Source organism: Cheilinus undulatus, linkage group 7 (genome assembly GCF_018320785.1).
Source record: "Cheilinus undulatus linkage group 7, ASM1832078v1, whole genome shotgun sequence".
In the NCBI taxonomy this organism is placed as follows: domain Eukaryota; kingdom Metazoa; phylum Chordata; class Actinopteri; order Labriformes; family Labridae; genus Cheilinus; species Cheilinus undulatus.
Genome location: NC_054871.1, coordinates 18,915,174 through 18,936,937, shown reverse-complemented (window position 1 = coordinate 18,936,937; position 21,764 = coordinate 18,915,174). Strand labels below are relative to the sequence as shown.

The 21,764-nt window shown below is 39.2% G+C and overlaps 1 protein-coding gene across 1 annotated transcript; it reads left to right on the top strand.

Annotated features, from left to right (window-relative positions):
- The first annotated feature begins 2,625 nt into the window (after positions 1-2,625).
- On the top strand, positions 2,626-21,360 carry LOC121512523. Its single transcript, XM_041791824.1, has 5 exons — positions 2,626-2,744; positions 8,304-8,588; positions 11,767-12,333; positions 15,833-16,046; positions 20,656-21,360. The coding sequence occupies exons 2-5, from the start codon at positions 8,315-8,317 to the stop codon at positions 20,912-20,914; spliced, it is 1,314 nt and encodes a 437-aa protein (XP_041647758.1). The 5' UTR covers positions 2,626-2,744; positions 8,304-8,314; the 3' UTR covers positions 20,915-21,360.
- Positions 21,361-21,764: the final 404 nt, after the last annotated feature.

Sequence of the window (21,764 nt, the reverse complement as noted above, 5' to 3'; positions counted from 1 at the left end):
AAGTTCTTTAAATTAACAGCATAAGTTGAATGCTTTTGAGATCTTCAGTGGATGACTGCTGACTGTTAATGTGGATATCTTCCTGAGGTATTCACCAAACAAATGGCGTTTGGTGATTTATGCTGTTCTTTAGTTTCCTAGAGAAAATGCTGCTCCCACGGCTGAAAAAATAAAACTCATCACTTCCTGTGCAACAGGAAGGAGCTACTGGTGTCATAGAAGGATGAATGGAAAGTTGTGCGACATGGGAGATAGCGCTCTTGGACATTAGGCCAAAAACGTCTGACCCCACTTGTGTCTAGCTACTAAAAAGTATTAACTACCTTTGGAGTCCAATCAAATGCTTGGTATCACTGGATTTGGAATAAACTAAATTGCAATATTATGTTCTTTGATTTAATTTTTATTTGGCAATCAGCATAGTAAATTGATATTAAATAAAATTCCCCATTGTTTCAAAGATGAGAAATACAGAAATATGTGGAAACATAAGAAATATGGACATGAAGACCTGAAAAGGCTTAAAATGACAGGGGCTCAAAAGAGAAATTACAATAAATACATAAATTAGAACAGGATGTTTAAAAAAATCAGTCTGGCCTTCATGCAGGAACAGGTTTGCCATCTTTCCTCCATTTTCAGCACATTGATTTTCTTGTGTTTCAAAGTTAGCTTTTCCTCACATCAAATGTTTGTGGGACAACTGACTGACACAATCAAAACAGATGCTCTAAAGCTGATCCAGTACTGTTTCTTACAGAAACAGGAACTTCAGGAGATTTGTTAAACTTCTCAGGTCCTACTGATCCCAAAAGAGACAGAAACTAAAAATACATTAAAACTAGAGCTCAGGTCTCAGGAGTGTACAGCAGATCAAATGAAATTCTAAATTTTTATGTTTTTGAAGTCTTTATTGTTTTTACCCACAGAATCGTTTGTGAAAGTTTTCATAGTGAGTTTCTGACTGAAACCAAAATTAAGTTTCACCGTCTTAACGCTTTCAGACATTCATATGGAAACCATGACTCTGATCACCACTTTTTCTTCCAGTTTTTGTCTTTTTTTAACCCCTTTATGCCTCTTTTAACTCTTCTTTTTTCACTTTTCCTGCCCATATATGTCACATTTCAACCCCTTTTCACCACTCTCTTTCCCCCTTTAAGCCACTTTTGACCTTTTTTTTTTTTGCCAATTTTCACCCATTTCTGACCCATTATCACCACTTTTTACCACATGTCCACCCCTTTTTCTCTGCCACCTTTAAACATTTTTTTGCGACCGTCTAATCCCCTTTCTTTTGAAGTTGTCTACTTTATGTTCTGGCATTTGTGCACATTACGACCTAGCTACAAAGTCTGACATTACAAATGGTTTAGCTCTATGTCCCCATCCACATTGATACAAATACTCAAAAAAGCTAATTCTATGTTGAGAGAAAGAGGCTAACATTAAGAAAAAGGTTAAGATGTACAACAGCATCAAGAATTTAAAAAACAGTGTTGCTTTGATAAGAGTGTTTTTTATTCAGGTTAAAATAAAATAAGCTTATAATAGTGGACCATGATTTTCCTGACCTCCATTGGCCACCCATTTGTCCGGGCCCCAGAGAGCTCTCTCCCTTTATCCCCCCTTTATGGGTGGCCTTGCTCTCATGATATGAATGCATTTTGGATCTGTGAGAGCAGAGAGAGCACAGCATCTGCGTTTGAATAGATTACTTTGAATCTGGATTGTGTTTTCACCTCTTTGATAAAATGACCAGCCGACTGAAGTCTCTTTAACCCACAAAAACAAACAACAAAAAGGAGCCCAGCAGCTACTAGTTAAAATATTACCAATAAAAATCAGCACCTGAAACAAGTGACAGGTTTCATAGTGTTGAGCTGTCTTTTTTTTTAACATAGTTTGAGAAACTCAAAATAATGTGTTGGCAGTTACTTTTTCTACAGGGGGCGCCAAAATCAACATAGCCTACAGTGCCTCCGGAGCTTAAATTCATAAATCTATGAGATTATAATAATAATAAAACTACTGAAGTAAATGAGACCAGGAAACAGACACAAACTGCAAACATGTTTCTAACAGATAACCAGAACATTAAAGTGTTTATGGAAGATATTTGGGTATCAACTTATGAAAAAAAAAACTGAAAGAAAAGAAAAATCTATGTGTGGGAATCTGTGCACAGTCAAACATGGTAAACTGTATCGATCGCTGCTTTGGCTACTGGATTAAACAAGTTATATTAATATTGAATAAGAGCTGAGTTAACTACATGTATGTTTAAGTAAATAAATGAAACATTCAGACAGTATACAGTGCATTGAGTACCCTGTCAGGCTGTCTCTGAGTATTAGTGATGAGCTTTAGTTGCTCTGTAAATGTTTGCCGTCTTGTGTAGATAAACTCCTAATTGTTAATGTTGAATTTGAAGGTAAACTGAGAGAAAAGTACCTCCTCTCCTCCCCCTCCTCCTCCTGCTGCTCCTGCTCATGCTCCGGCTTTATTTGCTCCATATGGTGTTTGACATGGTACCCAGGAAGAAAAAAAACACTCCTGTGTGGGCGGAGAAAAAAAGCCTAGTATTTTGTCCGTCTTGAAATTTGATTCAGAAGTTCAGGATCCCTGGAAGACAAAAGCAAACGGAGGGGGAGGGAAGAACGGCGGAGAAGGACGGAGGGATTTTTTTTTTAACTGCGAGAAGAGTAAACTCTCCAAAACAGTCTGGAAGTGCTTCGACTAAAGTAAGTCCATTTACACGAGGCATGTTTCTAATGAATAATGTGAGCTGAAGTTGAAAAGGTCACATTTGTCTCTGAAATCTATCTGCTCAGTGATGTAATTCCTGCTGAATGGCCACTAAATATAAGGTTTCAGTGCTCTCGTGTCTCCTTTACGCACAGATTTCACGCGGACTCGAGCGCATTTTTGCATCCTTTGATTCATTTATCAACAAATTAGGTATTTCCTGCAGCCTCTGCACTAGCCCAGACCACATTAAGGCTTCATTTTCTTTTAGGATGGGGAATTGTAACACATATTTGTCTGAGAGAGTTGCTCAGCAGCAGGAGAAAAGTTCAAACAGCACATTGCCCCCCCCTACGCGCGTTTCCACATCCACGCCAACTCCGGTAACCACCGAGATTTATTCCTCTCCGACCCAGAAAAAAAAGAGCGCGACGCCTCCTGTAATTGCGCTCTATACATGGTAAAGTCCGCATTCGTTTGGAGAAAGATCCCCGCTGAAGATTCTGTGTGCCGACTCTGCGCCACCGTTGGATGTGCGCCAAAAACATCCAAAATGAAAAAGCTTTAATTCAAAGAGCAGATGTTAATCAAAGCGTTTCACCGACAAATAACGGCACATCAAAGGTGTGCAAAAAATGGATCTTTTAGGCGTTTTCCTTGTGATTGGGTGCCTCGTGGTTAAGAAAGAATTCACCTAGATAAAAGTTTCAAGACCATGTAAGATAACCTAATTAACTCCCTATTTAACAAATAACATGCTTCAAAAGAATAAGAAATAAAAAAGAAGAGTCGCTAAGAATATCCACTTTACTCAAGTAATGCATGTAGCCGGCCTCATAGATTTACAGTGATATTGTCGCACAGTGAAAGTACGAAGCCTACTTTCCATTTATGAACCAGTTCCATATATCTGTCAGATCAGTGGTTCTCAGCACCCATAGAGGCTCTCAAAATTCTCAGGACTAATTTGGGTCATTTGTTTCTGGAAATTATGATTTTTTTTTTCTCACACCAGTCGAATATTCAATAAACTGCTCACCATGAGTATCTAAATATTTAAATCAAGGTAAATACTTTAATCTGTCCTTTGTTTCTTGTTGTGCATTGAAAAGTATTTACATCCTTACTGATTTCCCTTTTGTTTTTGCATATTTTTCATACATATGTTTCAGATTATCAAACACATTTTAATATGAGACAAAGATAACCCAAATGAATATAAAATGCAGTTTTAAACTCTTCTTGCCCTAAGCTATTTTTTTTTGTAACCATTTTGTCTCACCTGTACTTTTTGTCTTTAAAAGCTTGTAAAATATCAAACCCATGGTGCACAGTCAAACTCTAACCCTGGGCTTTAAGAATATGTGTGCTGCAGTAATGCCACTTAATTTTTTAAAGTTATGGGACAAAAAAAAAAGACCCCCCCAAAAAATCAGAAATTGAAAATCAAAGATATTTATTGTGACACACAGTAAACAATATTGACTGGGACGCTGCTTTGCACATGATTGTTCTACCGTTTCTTGGGAACCAAAACATTGAAAATATTATCCTGTGACAATCCTGTTTTGGCTCTGTTTGTGCCATTATTCAAACCAGTTCCTGTCTGCAGTGACACAGAGAGCCACATCACAGGCTCTCTATCTCTCTCCATTATGAACTATTCAGGCATTCTCCTGCATGGTCTGCCCAGTCAGACGCGCAGTTTGACAAAGTATGATGCAACAATGAAATAGCCTGCCATTGGTTGTCACAGCCAGTCACCAAGTGTTGTTGGACACACAATGGTGGCTAGCATACTAAACTAGCAGCAGTAATGTCTGAAATGGATAAAAAGACGTTGAACATCAGAGTTACTGGTGTGGATTTAATCTTTACATGCCCTGGAAAGTCCCCCAAGTTCCAGGCTTGCTAGTGAAGTTTCTGCAAGGGTTATGAAGGCGTGGATAGCGGCATTGGAATGGTAAAATGGCTGCCAGGGGGAAAAAAGGAAGATGCTATGATTTATGGTCCAAAAGTTATTCAAGTTTTTATAAACTGTGTCACATCTTGTCATATATGACACGAGTCTCAGTGGGTTAAATGATGATTTCATTTATTAAGGGGAAAAAAGCCATCAAAACCTGCCTGGCCCAATACAAAAAGGTAATTTTCTCCTCCCTTGTTAAATCATGAATTAACCGTGATTAACCACGTTTTTTGGAAAGCTGAGTTCAATTTCACTCACCATACCCATGCCTGATTACTGCCAGACCTGTTGAATCAAGGAATCCCTTTAATAGATCCTGTCTGACAAAATGAGGTAAGCTAAATGATCTCAAAAAGAAACGCATCATACTGCAATCTAAAGAAATTCAGTAATAGATTAGAAACTTAGCCTCTGAGATCTATCAGTCTGTAATATGTCAGGAAGACATTTCCAAGGCGTTAGGACTCCAGCAAGCCACCCTGAGAGCCATTATCCACAAACAGAAGACTTGGAACAATGGGGAACCTTCGTGGTGGCCTGCCTGCCAAAATTACTCCAAGGGCGCACGACTCATCCAGGAGGTCACAAAAGAACCCACTGGGCCGGCCAGTGGATTTCCGGTGGATGGACAGAACCACTGCTGACCAGAAAGAACACAAAGGCTCGTTTCACATCTGACAAAAACATCTTGATGATCTGCAAGACTTTGGGAAAATACTCTGTGCACTGACGAGGCAAAAGTTGAACTTTTTGGAAGGTTTGTGCCCCATTACTTCTGGTTAAAATTAGCACAGCATTTCATAAAAAGAGCATTGTACTAACATTCAAACATGGGGGTGGCAGTAGCTTGAAGATCTAGGGCCACTTCTAGACCTGGACCACTCGCTGTAATTGATGAAACCATCAATTCTGCTCTTTACCAGAAAATCCTGGAGGAGAATGTCCTGCCATCAGTTTGTGACCTCAAGCTCAAATGCACTTGGGTTAAACAGCAGCACAATGATTTAAACACCAACAAGTCCATCTCTGAATGGCTGAAAAAGCAGAATGAATGTTTTGGATGACAAAGCTAAAACCTAAATCTGATTGAGATGCCATGGCATGACCTTAAACAGGTCGTTTATCCTCCAATGTCACTTAATTAAAACAAGGACAAATAGTTTTCACATTTACTGTTAAACAATTGAAGTTGTAGTTTCATTAAATATATTTTTTCAAAGTATACAGTAATATGGGGGCTTTGGTTAACTGGTTACCTGCTTTGACTTATAGTATGTCTCAAATCGCTTACTTTTGTTGGTGTACTGTATTACAGTACACTTAAATGCAGTACTAACCACAGCTGGTTAGTATTGTCTCAAATCACACACTGCTGTTTTGCACTTACAGGAAGTGATGATGGTTTAACCAGCCCTCTTTACTTCTTCTTCTTTTCCAACAGAAAGTTGTAAGCAGATGTACAGCAGTTGTACTCAAAATTTGACCATTAGATTCATGTAACTTGTATTTTATGTTAAAATTATTTGCTTAAAGAAAACCGAACATATTTTGCCTTTGATACAGATGCTAACATTAGCTAGCGGGCTAGTATGCTAACAGTACAGTGTTGCTATGTCACCAATATGACGCTCATTGGAGGTGTGAAGTGTCATATTCAATTCTTGGATGGTTTTAAGTGTGCCAGTAGTACACAGCTTTTTTTTTTTTTATACGCACTTTGCAAACTTTACACCAAAAAATGTAGCATTTAGTACAGAAGAATGCGTTTGGGGCACACTGTTAAAGAAAATAAAGTTAGCTAAAGTTAGCAAACTGTGTCCCTACCACAGCTTCATAGAATGATTTCAGCCATCTCAACTTTCACAAAAGAAAGTTGACAAGCTACCATTGCTAAGCTAATCTAAGTGACTGCTAACTATAACTTTGTATTAAAGTCATGCTCGGGAGGGTTATTTGACAAGGTAGTGAAAACACCACGCAGACATCTGCTTTAAATACTAAAAAGTGACAAAGCATGTTTTGTTTCGTTTTGTTTTTTGTTTTTTCAAATATGCAGTGCTTAACAAATTTATTAGACCACCTTAACCAAAGTAAGGTTTATGCCACAGCTGCCCTAAATTAACAGCATTGGTAATTACCAAAATCATTTTTTATGTTTCTGCAATGGTTAATACACCAATATGTAAAAGCTCTTTAACCCAAATGATATTTTTAATGTTAAAATATAATTATTATTGTTATCCATCAATTTTAAAATTTACTGATTTACAAAAAAACTGAAAAAATAGTGAAGCACATTAATATTTCTTGATTAATATGTCAAATTATAGTTATTTACTTGCATTCCTGAAGAGAAAAATGAGTTTTAGTGGTTGAATGTTATGCTTGATTAATTTCTGACTTCTCAGAGAAGCCCAGTGAGACGGCTCAAATTTGGGCGAATTCAGTTTGAAATTCCTCATTCCTGTTCAGAATGGTAAAACGTGGAGAGCTCACTGAAAATCAACGAGTCTTCATTAAAGCACTTCATGATGCTGGATGGTCTCTGAGACAAATATGACAGGTGGTCTAATAAATATTTTAAGCACTGTGTATCTTTTACAAAAAATCATATTCATAAGAAACTTAAGTGTGACGATTAGCTGACTAGGACCCAGGAGCATGGCATGAGCCGAGGTAGAGGGATAGGAGTTTATTCAACAGGAGACAATGGTGCAAAAACAATGGTGAGTGAGCAGGCTAGTAGCAGGCTGAAGAACTTGCAGGAAGTAGGAGACTGTAAGAGAAGAAGACAAAATGTGTTAGCAAAGTATAAAAGAAATCACTGAAAAATTCACTAGCAAAAACATGCTTACTTGAGGTAGAGAGCCAGGTTACCATTCATGAAGCTTTATCTGTTCTCATATAGAGGCCTTAATCTTTATTCACTACAAACTACAAACCTGAATATTCTTATTATATTAACCTTATAATAACATTTTGAACCTGCAGGCTCTGTCACCTCACAGTGGAAAATAAACTCTGACACTCTAACCCGTCTGCAATGACTGTTGTACAATCACAGATATAAACTCACATCAACACTGATTTCCTTGTGTCCAAAAAAAGCAAAGAATCGCCAGTTTGACATCATTCAACATTAAGCCAAAATAAAGTTTGGTGTGAAGGATTTTTATTTGCCTTATATGGAGGTTAAAGCTTTCCTTGTTTAAAAAAACAAGGCATAAAGTTGTTGAGGCAACAACTTTTGCGACTGCTTAAATAGGTTAGTAAAGAAGGTGTTAATGGTGCACTGTGTTAGATTTCACTGTCTCAGACTTGAAAGATTACTGTAAGTGTTTGTGATGATGTGGCTTATGTCTGCCTTTTCCCACAAGTGCCACCAGATGTTCAAAGAAAGTTGCTCTATTTTAGTGAAAGTAGCAATGAATCATTGTTGGGTTTTTTGGTAAAGTTGTGTACTGATTTGGCTCTTTGACACTGGGGAGACTGGAGGTGGTTTTACTGCCCCATACGACCCTGGTTTTGGTGTTTTTAACTGTTTTCTGCTGTGGTTTCTGTCTGAACCTCTTCCTGCTCCCCTCAGGCTGTGTGACTATGAGCACCTCGGGGCTTCAGGCCACAAACCGGCAAAACGTGAAGGAGCTCGACAGCATGAAGGAGTCCATCAGTGACATTATCAACCAGCTCCAGGACATCGACCCAACCAGGCTCTCCTTCTCCCCGTTCCTGGACCTGGACACTCAGATCTCCTTGGCGCCGGTATCAGACAGTCCCGAGTCATCAGTGGAGGAGCTGCACTCGTCCTCCCACTCTGTCTCTGGCTCCCAGCATTCCCTTGAACCGCCACCAGCGACAGATCAGCCAAAGAGTGAGTTATTACTGCAGCTTGTTTTTACCGTCTGTGTGACGGAGCCCAAGGAGTAAATTAGTAAAAACTATCATAGAGTTTTAGACCAAACTGAGAAAGGGCTAAGGTTTTCAAAAGTTTAGATACTCCTGAAACCACATCTTTAAAAACAGTAGACAGACAGACAGACAGACAGACAGACAGACAGATAGATAGATAGATAGTAATCTTGAGGGAAATTCAAGAGGTTCATTACAGCCAAAAGCTGATTGAAAGTGACTGCAGAGGAATTGCAAATGTGTAACTGGCGAAAAATGTGACTAAGACACTGTGATGTATGGGAGCCCTAAGCAGACACACATCTGTTTATTTAATTTCAGTTCACTGTGCTGTGATAACACGTAAATTATGCGTATTTTCTCTAGAGCATGGCTTATTTTTCTTGCTATCTTGAAATTAAAAAAGCTGATAGTGTGGTATTTTTCTCAAGCTCTCTGGAAAACAACCATGCATGCATGTCCTCTCATGTCTTCTGTAATGATGTACTTTTAAACTTGTTTGTTTGTTTTACCTAAGTTTTCAGTCATGTTTTGTTCCAAATATGGTCTGAAGTTTGATATATTTAATTTAACAAATGTGAGTAGCAAGTGTATTTGTTCAATTATGACAGTGTTGCAGATTTTCAATGATAATTTTTGGTGATTAGAATCAAGAAATGACCAAATATTCTTTCTTAGAACTTCAGTTTTTTATCTAAAAAAGGTATCAATAAGATTCTTTATTATCATATCTGGTCCATATTTTGCTGACGTGACAACCGTAGTCAGGAGAGATGAAGATAGAGCGACAATTATTGAGCAAACCTCATGTCTTATGAGTATTTTTTCTCCATTGTCACCAGTTATTTTTCTGTACATTTGAAAGCAAATTTCTGAAAAACAAAAAACTGAAATATCTTTTGACATAAGTATTCAGACTATTGACAACAACACATGTAATTTAGCTCAGGTTCCTCCCATTTCTCTTTGTCGTTGCTGAGATGTTTCTACACCTGTGGTGGACTTTTCCAAGAGCTGGTCACCAAGCCAAGGGCCTTAGTAAGATAGGTGACCAAGAACTGATGGTCAGTCTGACTGAGCTCCAGAGATCCTATGTGGAGATGGGATAACGTTCCAGTAGGTCAACCACTCAAGCCTCCACTGATCTGGAAAGACGAAGGCCCCTCTGCAATGCAAAACACATGAAAGCCCATTTGGAGTTTGCCAAAAAGCCCACGAAAGACTCTCAGACTGAAAAGAGCAGGATTCTCTGGACTGATGAAACCAAGATTTAACAGTTTGACCTCAGATCTAAACATTATGTCAGGAAGAACTCAGGTACTGCTCATCACCTGACCAAAACCATCTCAATAGTGAAGCATGGTGGTCGCAGCATCATGCTGTGGGGGTGTTTTTCAACAGCAGAGACTGGGAGACTGGTCAGGGTTGAGGGAATGGAGAAAAGTACAGAGATATCCTAAATGAAAACCTGTTCCAGAACCTAAAACTGGGCCGAAGTTAAATTTCCAACATGATAATGGCCCTAAGCACAAAGCCAAGACAACACAGGACGGTACCCATCCAACCTAACTGAGCTTGAGAGGATTTGCAAAGAAGAATGACAGAAAAACCACCTGTCCAGGTGTGCAAACCTGTTGAGTCATATTCAAAAACACCAGGAGCTATATTTGCTGCCAAAAGGTGCTTCAAATAAGTACTGAGTAAAGAGTCTGACAAAAAAAAAAAAATCAGTTTTCACTTTGTCATTACGGGGTACTGAGTGTAGATTAATGAGAGTAAAAATGACAGTAAAACGACTGTAGCATCAGGCTGCAACTTACAAAATTGAAAAAAGTGAAGGGGGTCTAAATACTTTCTTAATGCACTGTATCTCAGTTTTTATCATAGACCATAGAAAATATTGGACAAGTCCTGAGTGACATCAGCCATTTGGTTACTGCAGATGTAAATTAGCTTTAGCTAACTCTGGTACAATGCATCAAATGGAAACATTTTTTTTATTGCACATGGCCCCTTTACTAAAGGGGACTTTCAAAGCTAATCTGCAACACTTGCCATGTTGAAAACACTGTCACAAGCTAACCCTTAGTCAGCCTAGAAACAGACGAAGAGGTGGATTAAAGGAGAGTCTTAAACCTTGTAGTCATAACAACCATTGCCACTATTTATGCAGAACTCATTCTGTTTTTAAAACCAAAACAATTTATTTAATTTACTCCCAGTATAGTGTGTGCCTCTTAAGACATGAACTATTCCAACCAAAACACATTTTTGAACCAACCTGTGAACACTTTTATTTTGTCTGTAAAAATCAGCATTTTAACATGGCTGTGTATGCGACTTATGGTGTTTTTGCTGCCAGCCTCTAGTGGGCATTTGCGGTACTGCAGTTTTTTTAAGCTTCATTTTATTAACCATGGAGGTTACCACTTGGTTTATATTGTGTTAGCATATTAAAGTGATGCTCAAATCCCAGTGTAGCACATTGTTTGCGTACAACATACAACGTTTCCTGTTCATGCTCTTGGCCCTGATATTTGTTATAGAGACCAGGAGAAAATTTTAATCAAGCATGAGTAAAGCACTATGAACCATTTGGTGAAATAACAGTGGCAAGAAAAACTTCCTTTCAGACTCGTGTTGAACTGTCATCTACTCTGAGTGAGAAAAGGAAACAAACCCAGTCATGTTTACTGATTCTCTTCTTTGAGCTTGTTGCAGAAACTGTGACGGTTCTAGATGGGACGCGATTTAAAGACACCAACTTCACAGTGTTTCTATTCATCAGGCTCATCTCGCCTGGCCTAGCTCCAGAAGTGAAAGGGGGTCAGAGTCAGGCACTGTGAATTGAAAGCAAGACAGTTTGGTTGGTGCTGGGTTCTCTATAGGTCAAAACTTTGCCAGCACAGTTAGTTAAGAAATAGGGTCATCAGCAGCCCACCAGCTGTTTTTGGCCTAATAACAGGTCTATTGAACCAAATTCCCACTCTCTTAAAAGTGTAGCATGTCAGCCTGATCTCTGCTTTGCCTGACATGTCTAACACGCGATGAGAGACTGACTGACGTGTCAGAGTCTGTATTTCATTGCTTTAAGTATCTGTTTTTGGTTTCTGTATTAAAACGTGCTCTGGTTTAAACAGGCCCTGCTCCCTGCCACCAGCAGCCCAGAGACGACCTCCCAGAGGAGCCACGTGCAAATCAGAAGGAGGAGGGGGAGCTGGATCAAACTCTTTCCAGTCCCATCATCACAGAGCACGATTTGGACGCTGCCACGGAAAACTGCATCGGCTTTCCAACCCCGGCCTCTCAGGGAGACATTCCCAACGGCACAGACACGCCGAGGTGGAGCCCAGAGTCCACAAACTTGGATTCAACAGTAGATGAGGGTCGACCTCTGATAGGCCCCCCGCCGGAGAGCGTGGAGCTGACTGTGTGGAGCTCAGAGGGGCAGGGAGAGACTTATGTGGCCACGGAGGAGGCCGCAGATCGGGGACGATGCTGCTGCCACTGCTGCCAGTGTCGATGCTGTAAGAGCGGCCGGGTTCCCGCTTTCCTCTCAGTCCTGGCGTCTCTTCTGTGTGCATCTGGGCTCCTCTATGCACTCTATATCTACGTCCCCATTAAACCCCCCGACTACCCTGACACACCGAGCCGCATCGTCTTCACCCTGTGCTGCTGCGTGGTGGCAGCCGTCCCCATCCTGCTCGGTAAACACCTGTGCACTAACACTCCAAAACACAACCGTGTGAGCACCACAAATGAAATATTAAGATTAAGAGGATTTGGTTTGTCTGGCCGCCTTGTCTAGGAATGTTTCAGTGTCCCCCTGTCCTCTTTAATTTCATACCCTTAAACCTCAGACATCTCTTTGGGCCTCTGCAGAGAGAAGCATAATTTCCCTCTGCTTCACATAGCTTTAAATGGAAACTTGAATAAGAGGCTGGCTGCCTCTCTTGTCTCTCCGGCTGTGGCCTGATTGTTTCAGAATATTCAAATCACTTCCCAACCTGGGCGACCTCAGACAGAGAGAAGAGGGCAGGTGGCAAAAGCATCCAAACTTATTTTGTTTTTCCTGTTTTAATCTCTATGTGAAAAACATTTAGGGACAACAGATGACAATTCAATTCAATTTCTACTCATTAAATACTTTTCCACATTCACTGAAGTTTGCTGTTGTTCAAAAACTGCTACATTTTTTGAAAAAAAGAAGAAAACCATGTTACCTTTACAACAAAAACTCAAAACTGTACAGATATCCAGTATAACATTCAGTGCACTGCCTTTATCTACCAGCCTTTTGAAGAAGAAAAGTAAAAGTAAATACCTGTTCAACCAGTCTCACATCTAAACTGACCAAGCAACCAACCCTCCTATAGCACTCCATAGTTCCTGCAGACCAGCTGCTTAGACAGACACTGGCTGGGTCCAAAATCACAACATATTCACTGCATAGCGCATATTTAATAAATATGCATTTTTATAGATGTCCAAATACTGAGTAATCACTGTTTTACCTTATTAAGTGCACTCATTTTATCTCCCAATGCACTGTGAAGAGAAGCAAACATCCCATGGTCAGTATCCCAGCAATATTTCCCATAATGCATCACAAACTTTATTGAGCAGAAAATGCCACCTGATTGCTCAGAACAGTTCATATTTGGTGGTATTTTACTGAAACCTATGATATGTTTTAATAAGGTATAAAAGGCTTATAATGAAAATCATTGTTATGATAAAATACCAGAGACCATCATCTGTGTGCACAAATGGTTTACATGTGATAAAAATACAGTGTATATCATTATTTTGCTAAAACTCACAGAACTTCTTATTAATTTATCCATTTTAGGGAAAATGCATTGAATATGATTTAAGTCATTGGTGAAATTCTAAAGCTGTTTTCAATCCCAAGCTGTGTTGCTGCACATTTTAATAGTGGGACGGCAAAACCGCCATTGTTCACAGTCAAAATAGTGTAAAACTGTTGTTTTTATTGTGCCAATTACTGTTCTATAGTCATTTAGACACTAGGGACAGCTAACTATCAAGAGTAGGGAATGATTGTGATTTCAGACATGACCATTTATGTGGAAGTTTTGCTTTATTGTGCAATGAGTTCAATAAGAGTGTATTTGAGACGGGTCTGGTTCAAGATTATTATAGTTAACTAAAACTCAAATTCGAAAATCATTTTAGTTAACTGAAACTAAATAAACTAAAAAACGAAAACTAACTAAAACTGTATAGTGCGCTTACAAAACTAAAATAAAATGAAAATATAGAGACAAAATATCCTTAGTGTCCTTAGTCTTTTACACAACCATACTGACTGGCACCTACACCTAAGCCTGAGAGTGTAAAATGGCCTGATTTGATTGGTTAAGACTTCACACAGTGGTAGTTTTATGTCCAGAGTTGTATTCAAACTTCATCTTTAAATGAATGAAAACTAAAAAAAAACTAAACTAAAACAAAGCATTTTTGCAAATTAAAAACTAAACTAAACCAACAAACCATCAGTAAAAACAAATTAAATCTAAACTGAAAGTGAACACAGAAAGTGAAAACGAAATAAAAAATAAAAACAAATGAAAAGTACAATGTATTTCCAGTTTTAGAATTTTTTAAAATTCAACTTTATTTATGCATAAAGCTGACATTTGATTTTACGAAATAACCACAATGCAAACATTACAGACTAAGCAAAATTTCATTGATAAAACAGAAAAATATCAGAGGTCTAATCTGGGACCAAATTATGAATAGACATATGTTTTGAAATAGTTCCATGAACAGCGGCTCGCTTTAGCTATGTTAGCTTTAGCTAAACTTAACATAGTAAATGTAGCTTTGTAATAAATGTTACTGCATAAATTAGCTTTTGCAATGTGAGCTTTAGCAAATATAGCTAAAGCTAATCTAGTTACGTAGAGAACATAGCTTATGTAGCCACTTTGTGAGCTTAGCTTTGGCTAGGTTAGCAAGGTTAGCAACTCTGTAATATATTCTTGCCAGGTAATATTAATTATGTTTTCACAGAGGGTGAGCTTCCTGCAAGCAGACAGTTTATTTGGCTTTATTAGATGCTCTGTTATGTTTTGCAGGTCAAGTTTTTAACTTTTAACCTTTGGTATCCTAACCCTTACCTTAACCCTAAATGGAAGTCTACTTCAATTTTATTTTGTAAGTTTTGGTGTGTATTTCCATTCTGAAACAGACGGTGTCTTAGTTGGACAGTCTGTTAGAGTGGTGGTCAGAGATACGGTCTGCAGACAGACTGTATTAGACAGTCTGTTTTGTGTTTCAGAGGTACAAGCTAGATTAACCAGGGTAAACTCCCCACTGTTGTGATGGTAATTTACTGCAGTGACTCACAAAGTGCAGTCTAGGTTCCTCCAAGCTGTAACAGGGGTGCCCAGCAAGGCCAAATAGAAACAATGATCACTGTTTAGCACGAATAGCAATGCATGGCACATTTTGTAGGAGGATTTCTAGGTAAATATAATACTGACAATGAATCTAAACCAGATAATCAAGTTTGTTCTCACAATGTTAGTATTGTATCATAGCAAGGGATGGCAGTGTTATGAACATGAAAATTTTAAACTTCTATGCTAATGCTAATGCTAACAAGCTGTTATGTCCGGCATTTAAGTCATTGCTGTCAGCTGACAAAAAGACGTTGCATAAGTAAACTAAACAGATCAGATTGTTGACCATATGTCAGAAAGACTTCACCAGTTAACCCAACTCAATAGCTCAGTGTCATTACTGGATATCTTCAGTGTATAAACGGGGAATTAAACTTATCAGTTCATCCAGCAATCTAACACTGTTTGGATAAGGTAACCATAAAATTACCGGTACATGTAATGAGCTGCTGACTACAGACATATGCATGTTTGGATTTTTGAGGGCCTCCACCATTCTGTGCTACAGATGGATCAAATATAAAACTACTGATTTGAAATTTCTTTCAATAGTCCCATCCAGATCATTTGCTTTTGCAGTTTTATATACTAAGTGCTATTGAGATGTATTTGCATGAAGGGAGTCTGTTGGCAGTTGCTGTATTCAAATGACGATAAACAAAGTAGGCAGTCAGATAAAACAAAACGCAGCTAGGAGTGCTGAAGTTGACTTATTGAAATATAATCATGCTTCGACATGCCAACTAATGTATTGCTCTTGTATCCCTCGTAGCAATGATTATTGGAGCAGTGTGCCAGTTCTGCACAGCCTCCTTCGATCCGATGGACACAACTTCCAGAAGACGGGTGGTGCAGCAGCTGTTTGTCACAGCGTCCATGGAGCAGTTACTCCTCTACATCCTCAACCTTGTTGTCATGGCCACGTTACTGCCTCAGGACCAGCTCAAGTTGGTGCCAATACTGGTCGCCATGTTTGTTTTAGGAAGGTGAGGCTAATCTTAGTAATACTCTGTCATGACAGACATAAGACACGAAACATAGATCACTTTAATGAAACTACCAGCTTCACAGCCAAAGTGCAGCATGTGTTATAGATTTAAATTGCAGAATATATATGGTGACAAAACTGCCTTTTTATGTCAAGTCTGAACTGGGAATAGATTCCCATCCTAAATGACAATGTTTCAGCTCAACAACTAAGATTTACAGAGTGAATAAAGTGAGGTTTGCATTAGCCAGATTAGCCATTGTAAGCAACACCAATGATAACAATGCATTGCACAACCCTTGGTTACTATTATGTACGGTAGCCATATTGGATTTTGATGACAGGAGAGCCTCTGACTTTTTAATCCAGCTGTACTTCCTAAAACTTGAAAATGTTGACCTCACACTTCAAAGAAACACTGCCAACAATGCTGGCACTCTACTTTCAACTAACAAGCTACATGATAACAGCAGGCTATCCTCACAGGAAAGTCAGAATCATTATCAGCCATAATAATATCAACATGCTGATATTAAGCAGATATGTCCACCATAAGCCCTGTCTTAGCACGTTAGCATGCTGTGATTAATTCAGTTGCACAAAACTCTAAGATCTGTCAGAGTCAGTTTCATTCATTACTCTGGTAATGTTATTACAACTTTAAGTTAAGCTCATCCAGCATGTCTTCTGAGTTTCATGTCACTTCATCCAGTTAGATGTTGGCAGTAAAGCTAAAATCATGGAAACATCAAAGTCAGTTAGATTCATCCTCTAGGAACTATAAATTTCAGTAAATTGCACACAAATGCATCCAGTAGTAATTGTGTTATTTTAGTCTGAACCAAAGTGTTGGACTGAAAAAGAGATACTGGAGCCACGCTGCTAGCAAAGCTAAAAATGAACACAGCCCACTGTCATTAACAAAGCCAAGCAGAACTTTTGGCAGTGTGTTATAGAGACACAGAGAAGTTAACATGGTGTGACCTTACTGAACTCTCTACCAGTTCATTTTGTTGCAGCAGCATCAGTAAAGCTCATAGAAACCTTCGCTTTTTAAATCAGTTAGTCTCTCTTTCTCCCTATATTTTATGTATTCTGCAATGCTTTGTTGGATGTGAATATTACTGTCTTTTTTATGGATGCATTATAAGCAAAGAAAAGTAAGCTTAGCTTGGAAACTGGGGGAAACAGCTAGCTTAGCCACACTATATGGAAAAAAGTATATGGTCACACTTGTTAATTGTTGAATCCAGGTGTTTAAATCAGACCCATTGCTACAGGTGTATATCAAGCACGGAGCCACGCAGTCTCCATTTGCAAACATTTGTGAAACAAAATGTGTCGTTCTGACGAGCTCAGTGAATTTAAGCATGGTACTGTGATGGATGCCATCTTTGCATAAGACAGTTTGTGAAATTTCATCCCTGCTGGATATCCCACTGTCAGCTGCAAATAATAGTAGAAAGTTGACGCGTGTAGGAACAACGGCAACTCAACTATGAAGCTGAAGACCACATAAAATTACAAAGCGGAGGCAACAACTACTAAGGTACATGGTGTATAAAAGTCGCCAACTCTCTGCTGATTCCAGAGTTCTGAATTTCCACTGGCATTAATGTAAGCACAAAACCTGTGAGTCAGATGGGGAGTCTTGGTTTGGTGGATGCTGGGAGAACTTTACCTGCCTGACTGCACTGGTCCAAATGTGAAGTTCAGTGGAGGAGGGATAACGGTATGGGGCTGTTTTTCAGGATTTGGGCTAGGCCAAGGACAATCTTAATACTCCAGCAAGACATTGTGGACAATGCTTCACTTCCAACTTTGTGGCAACAGTTTGGGGGAGGTAATTTTCTATTCCAACATGATTGTGCCCCAGTGCACAAAGCAAGGACTATAAAGACATGGTTTGATGAATTTGGTGTGGAAGAACTTGACTGACCCACACAGAGCCCTGATCTCAGCCCCATCAAGCACCTTTGGGATGAACTGTAACAGAGATTGTGAGCCAGGCCAACATCAGTGCTTGAACTTATAAACTCTATAGAGAATGAATGGGCACAAATTCCCACCGAAACATTCAAAATCTTGTGCAAAGCCTTCCAAGAGGAGGGTATGCTGTAAAAACTGCAAAAGGGGGGGCACTTCCTTATTAAAGTACATGTATTTAAACAGGTGGTCAAACACTTTTGTCCATATAGTGTATGTTAGTATTAGTTGAACTTTTCAAAGTCAGACTTAAACACCTACTTAATGTGGTTGGAGCTCGATTTACTCTTCCATGAATAACCTAACCCTAACCCTAATGCAGGTATTGATATTGGCAAGTACACAAGTTTATGCACCAACCTGATACTGTTTGGTTTACCTTTATATTTTCATTTAGCCATGCTAAATGTTAGCACTATAAAACAGAAATAAATTCTTCGCTGCAGGAAAACACTGCATGCACGGGCTACCGTTTTTTGAGTAGCAAAGAAGAACCAAAGGACACACTGCAGCTGCAAAGAAAGGTGGCTCCGTGACAGTTTTACTCTGAATGTGATCATTACAATACCTTCCAGAGTGGCGCTGTCATACACTAACAGAGATGACACAGTTTATCAAAAGTTAAATACCTTTTGAACCTAAATAGCTGCCTCTTACTTGTTTTTCCTCTTAAAGCTAGACATTGTGCTTTCCCATTGACGCTATTGATGGCTTTGAATCTCTTGTGGCAGCATTTTCAGCGAGCCTGGAACTCGTGCAACTTTTGGGGACTTTAACGATTAAATCCACACCAGTGAACCAGATATTGAACATCTTTTTTATCCATCTTAGTTGAATTATGATCATTTATTACCACTAGCTTGAATGCTAACTGGAATGCTAACTTGAATGCTAACTGGAATGCTAACTTGAATGCTAGCTGCCATATTGTTTTTCCTTTGTGAGGGTCTGTCAACCAGTTGTAGGCTGCCCCGTAATCAAGTGATGCTGCCCGAATAGAGCATAAAGGAGATAGAGAGAGCCTGTGGGGCAACCCCCTGTATTATTGTTATTTTGACATTTAGCAGTAAAATTCAATAATCGTGCAGGAAAACAACTTTAGGGTCACAGAGATGCTGTGCATCATGATTCTATTTGTTGAGCCATGTTCTCAGTCAAATATAGGTCTAAAATAATCTGCTTGTCTGCACAGTCAGTCCAAAAAGTTTACACTGGTATCGGATCAGTAGTCAGTATCGGCTAATACCCAACACCTTGGTGTTGGAATCGTATCGGGAAGGAAGAAATGGTATTGGAACATCCCTAGTTAGAAAGCGGAGCACAAAATCAATTTTCTCTCTTTGAATGCATACTGGAACAAGAATAGTAGTCTGGTAAAACTGCCTAAAAAATTGGGCAAATAAAGGCAAGAAACAAAGTCAGAAATGGGCAAAAATTGGTAAAAAGTGGCCAAACAATGGGAAATTGGCAAAACTTGTTGAAAGTGTCAAAATGGCAGCAAAATGGGTTTCAAGTGGCCTAAAAGAAGGGTTCAAATTTGTACAAAGGTGGTAAAAATGGGTTAAAAGTGATTTTAAAAAGGGCAAAATTGGGCAAAAAAGTGGTCTTATAAAGGCAAAAGTGGGCAAAATTGGGCAAAAAGGTGGCATAAATGGGTTGAAGTGTCAGAAAGGTGGCAAATTAAATCACAAATTGCAGAAAAGTGGCAAAAAAGTTACTAAAAGGTGGTAAAAAGAGGTTAAATGTGATGGGAAAAAATGGCCAAACAATAGCAAAATTGGGCCAAAAGTGGCAAAAAGGTAGCAAAAATGGGTTAAATGTGGCAAAAAGTTCAAAAAAAGTTGTAAAAATAGGTCAAATGTAGTAATAAGAAGTGGAAAAAAATGCTTTAAAAAAGCAGCAAAATTGTTTGTCAAAAGAAGTGGCAAAAATGGGTAGAAAAAATGTTAACTTGGTTAAAAGTAGCACGAATTAATCATTTCAACACCTATTTCAATCCAGTAATGGCTCGCCATACTTTTTATCTCTTAATGAGGTAACTGTTAGCCAGAATGCTAGCACCAATGCTACTGATCCAACACATATACACTGATATCATCAATAAATCCCAACTGGGGGGGTCCCGTTCTCTGGGGTTTTTCAGGGGTCCAGCCAGATCTGTGGGCAGGCCTGGTTACAGTACTTGCCATAAAGTTGTAGTAATAACGTGTTGTACAAATTCCCACAGCACACCTAGACTTGCCTGAAGCACACTAGTGTGCCTTGCCACACCATTTGAGAACCACTGCTATACACAATAGTGTATTTTTAATGTTTCCAGCCCTGTGAATTTAAAGGCCTTTCATATTTTACAAACCATCTTCAATGCCTGGACCTGGATTATTCATACCATTGTTTTTGTTCTTAAGTTTCCCCCCTTTTTTGAAGTATTCCCTTCCATGAGCAGCGGTGGTTTGAAGGATACCAGACATGCTTCTACTGTCTCTCTTCCTCAGGTTGTAAATACTCTTTTAACAGCTGTTGAAGTGAGCGTGGTTTAACACCAGCAGAGGAGGTGTATCAGTGGATTTCGAACGTGTATTGATTTCTTTTTTCTTTCTTCTTTTTGCATCCCTCTGCAGGCTTGTTTACTGGGTCAGCCTAAACGTGTGCAGCTCTTGGCGAGGCTTCGGCTCAGGTCTGACCTTCTTCCCACTCCTCGCCATGGTTGCTCTCAATCTGTTCCTCATCTACAACCTGAATCTTAAAGAACCGCTTCTCGGCTCTGAGGACATCCTCTATAACCAGGTCACCCCCTCTTCTCCCTGGTCAGGGGAGACATCACAGAGCCCGAGCAACAAACCAGACATCCTACCCACAGACATCCTGGACTCTCAGTGAGGAGGCAAGCCCTGCTTTTCTTCTGAGAGGAGGAGATCTTTCTAAAAATAGGCCATTCCTGTGGTCTGCAGTTCAGCACAGCAACATACGCTGCCACTATAACCTCCAAAGCCTGTGACAGCTTAACTTGTATTTCTGCTCCTCCTATACAGGACCTTTTTATGTGGATTCAGGCCTATTATCTGGAACAAAAGAGCTCTTTCAGTGCTTGTGGCAGAGACAGCCTTTGAACAATGCTGTAGTCTTAAAACATTTGTCCTTTTAAGCTATTCCAGTGCCTATATTTAATGTTTGGAACTCTAAAGTACTTAAAAGCTTTGTTTTATGTGTGGCTGAATTTGGTTTGACCTTAAAAGAACCACATGCAGCTTAAGTAGTAAGACTGTATTACTATTTCAACAAAGTTTGTACATGATGAAGGCAAAATAAAAGCTGTTTGTATAAAGCATCTTTTCCCTTCATTTTCCTGCTAGTTCTTCGACCGAGCATCTATTCCTGGAGAAACTACAGCATGTCTTTCCAGCACTCGGTCTGTCATTATGTGATAACATGCTCTCCATGTTCTCTGCCTGCTCTTCATCTCCACCCTGAGCGTGTCTCTGGCTGCCGTTGCTGCTGTTTGTGGCCCGCTCGTCCTGAGGCCGAAACAAAAACAGAGAGCTAAATCAGGCTGAGCTCGTTTTCTTTTGACAACTTAGTCGAAGGTTAAATGAAAGAGAAGTCCAAATGACTTTAATTAAAGGCAATGAATTTGACTCAAGGTATTTATCATGTCAGAATAAATATTTTTAGCCTGTAATGCCTAGATTTATATACTTTACCAAGTTTCATCAGAGAAGAGGTTTAGTTT

Bases quoted from the DNA above. Each gene is read 5' to 3' on its own strand.
- LOC121512523 (XM_041791824.1), top strand. From the start codon at position 8,315: ATGAGCACCTCGGGGCTTCAGGCCACAAACCGGCAAAACGTGAAGGAG. The intron at 8,589-11,766 runs GTGAGTTATTAC...TGGTTTAAACAG, and splicing joins AGCGACAGATCAGCCAAAGA to GCCCTGCTCCCTGCCACCAG. The intron at 16,047-20,655 runs GTGAGGCTAATC...ATCCCTCTGCAG, and splicing joins GCCATGTTTGTTTTAGGAAG to GCTTGTTTACTGGGTCAGCC.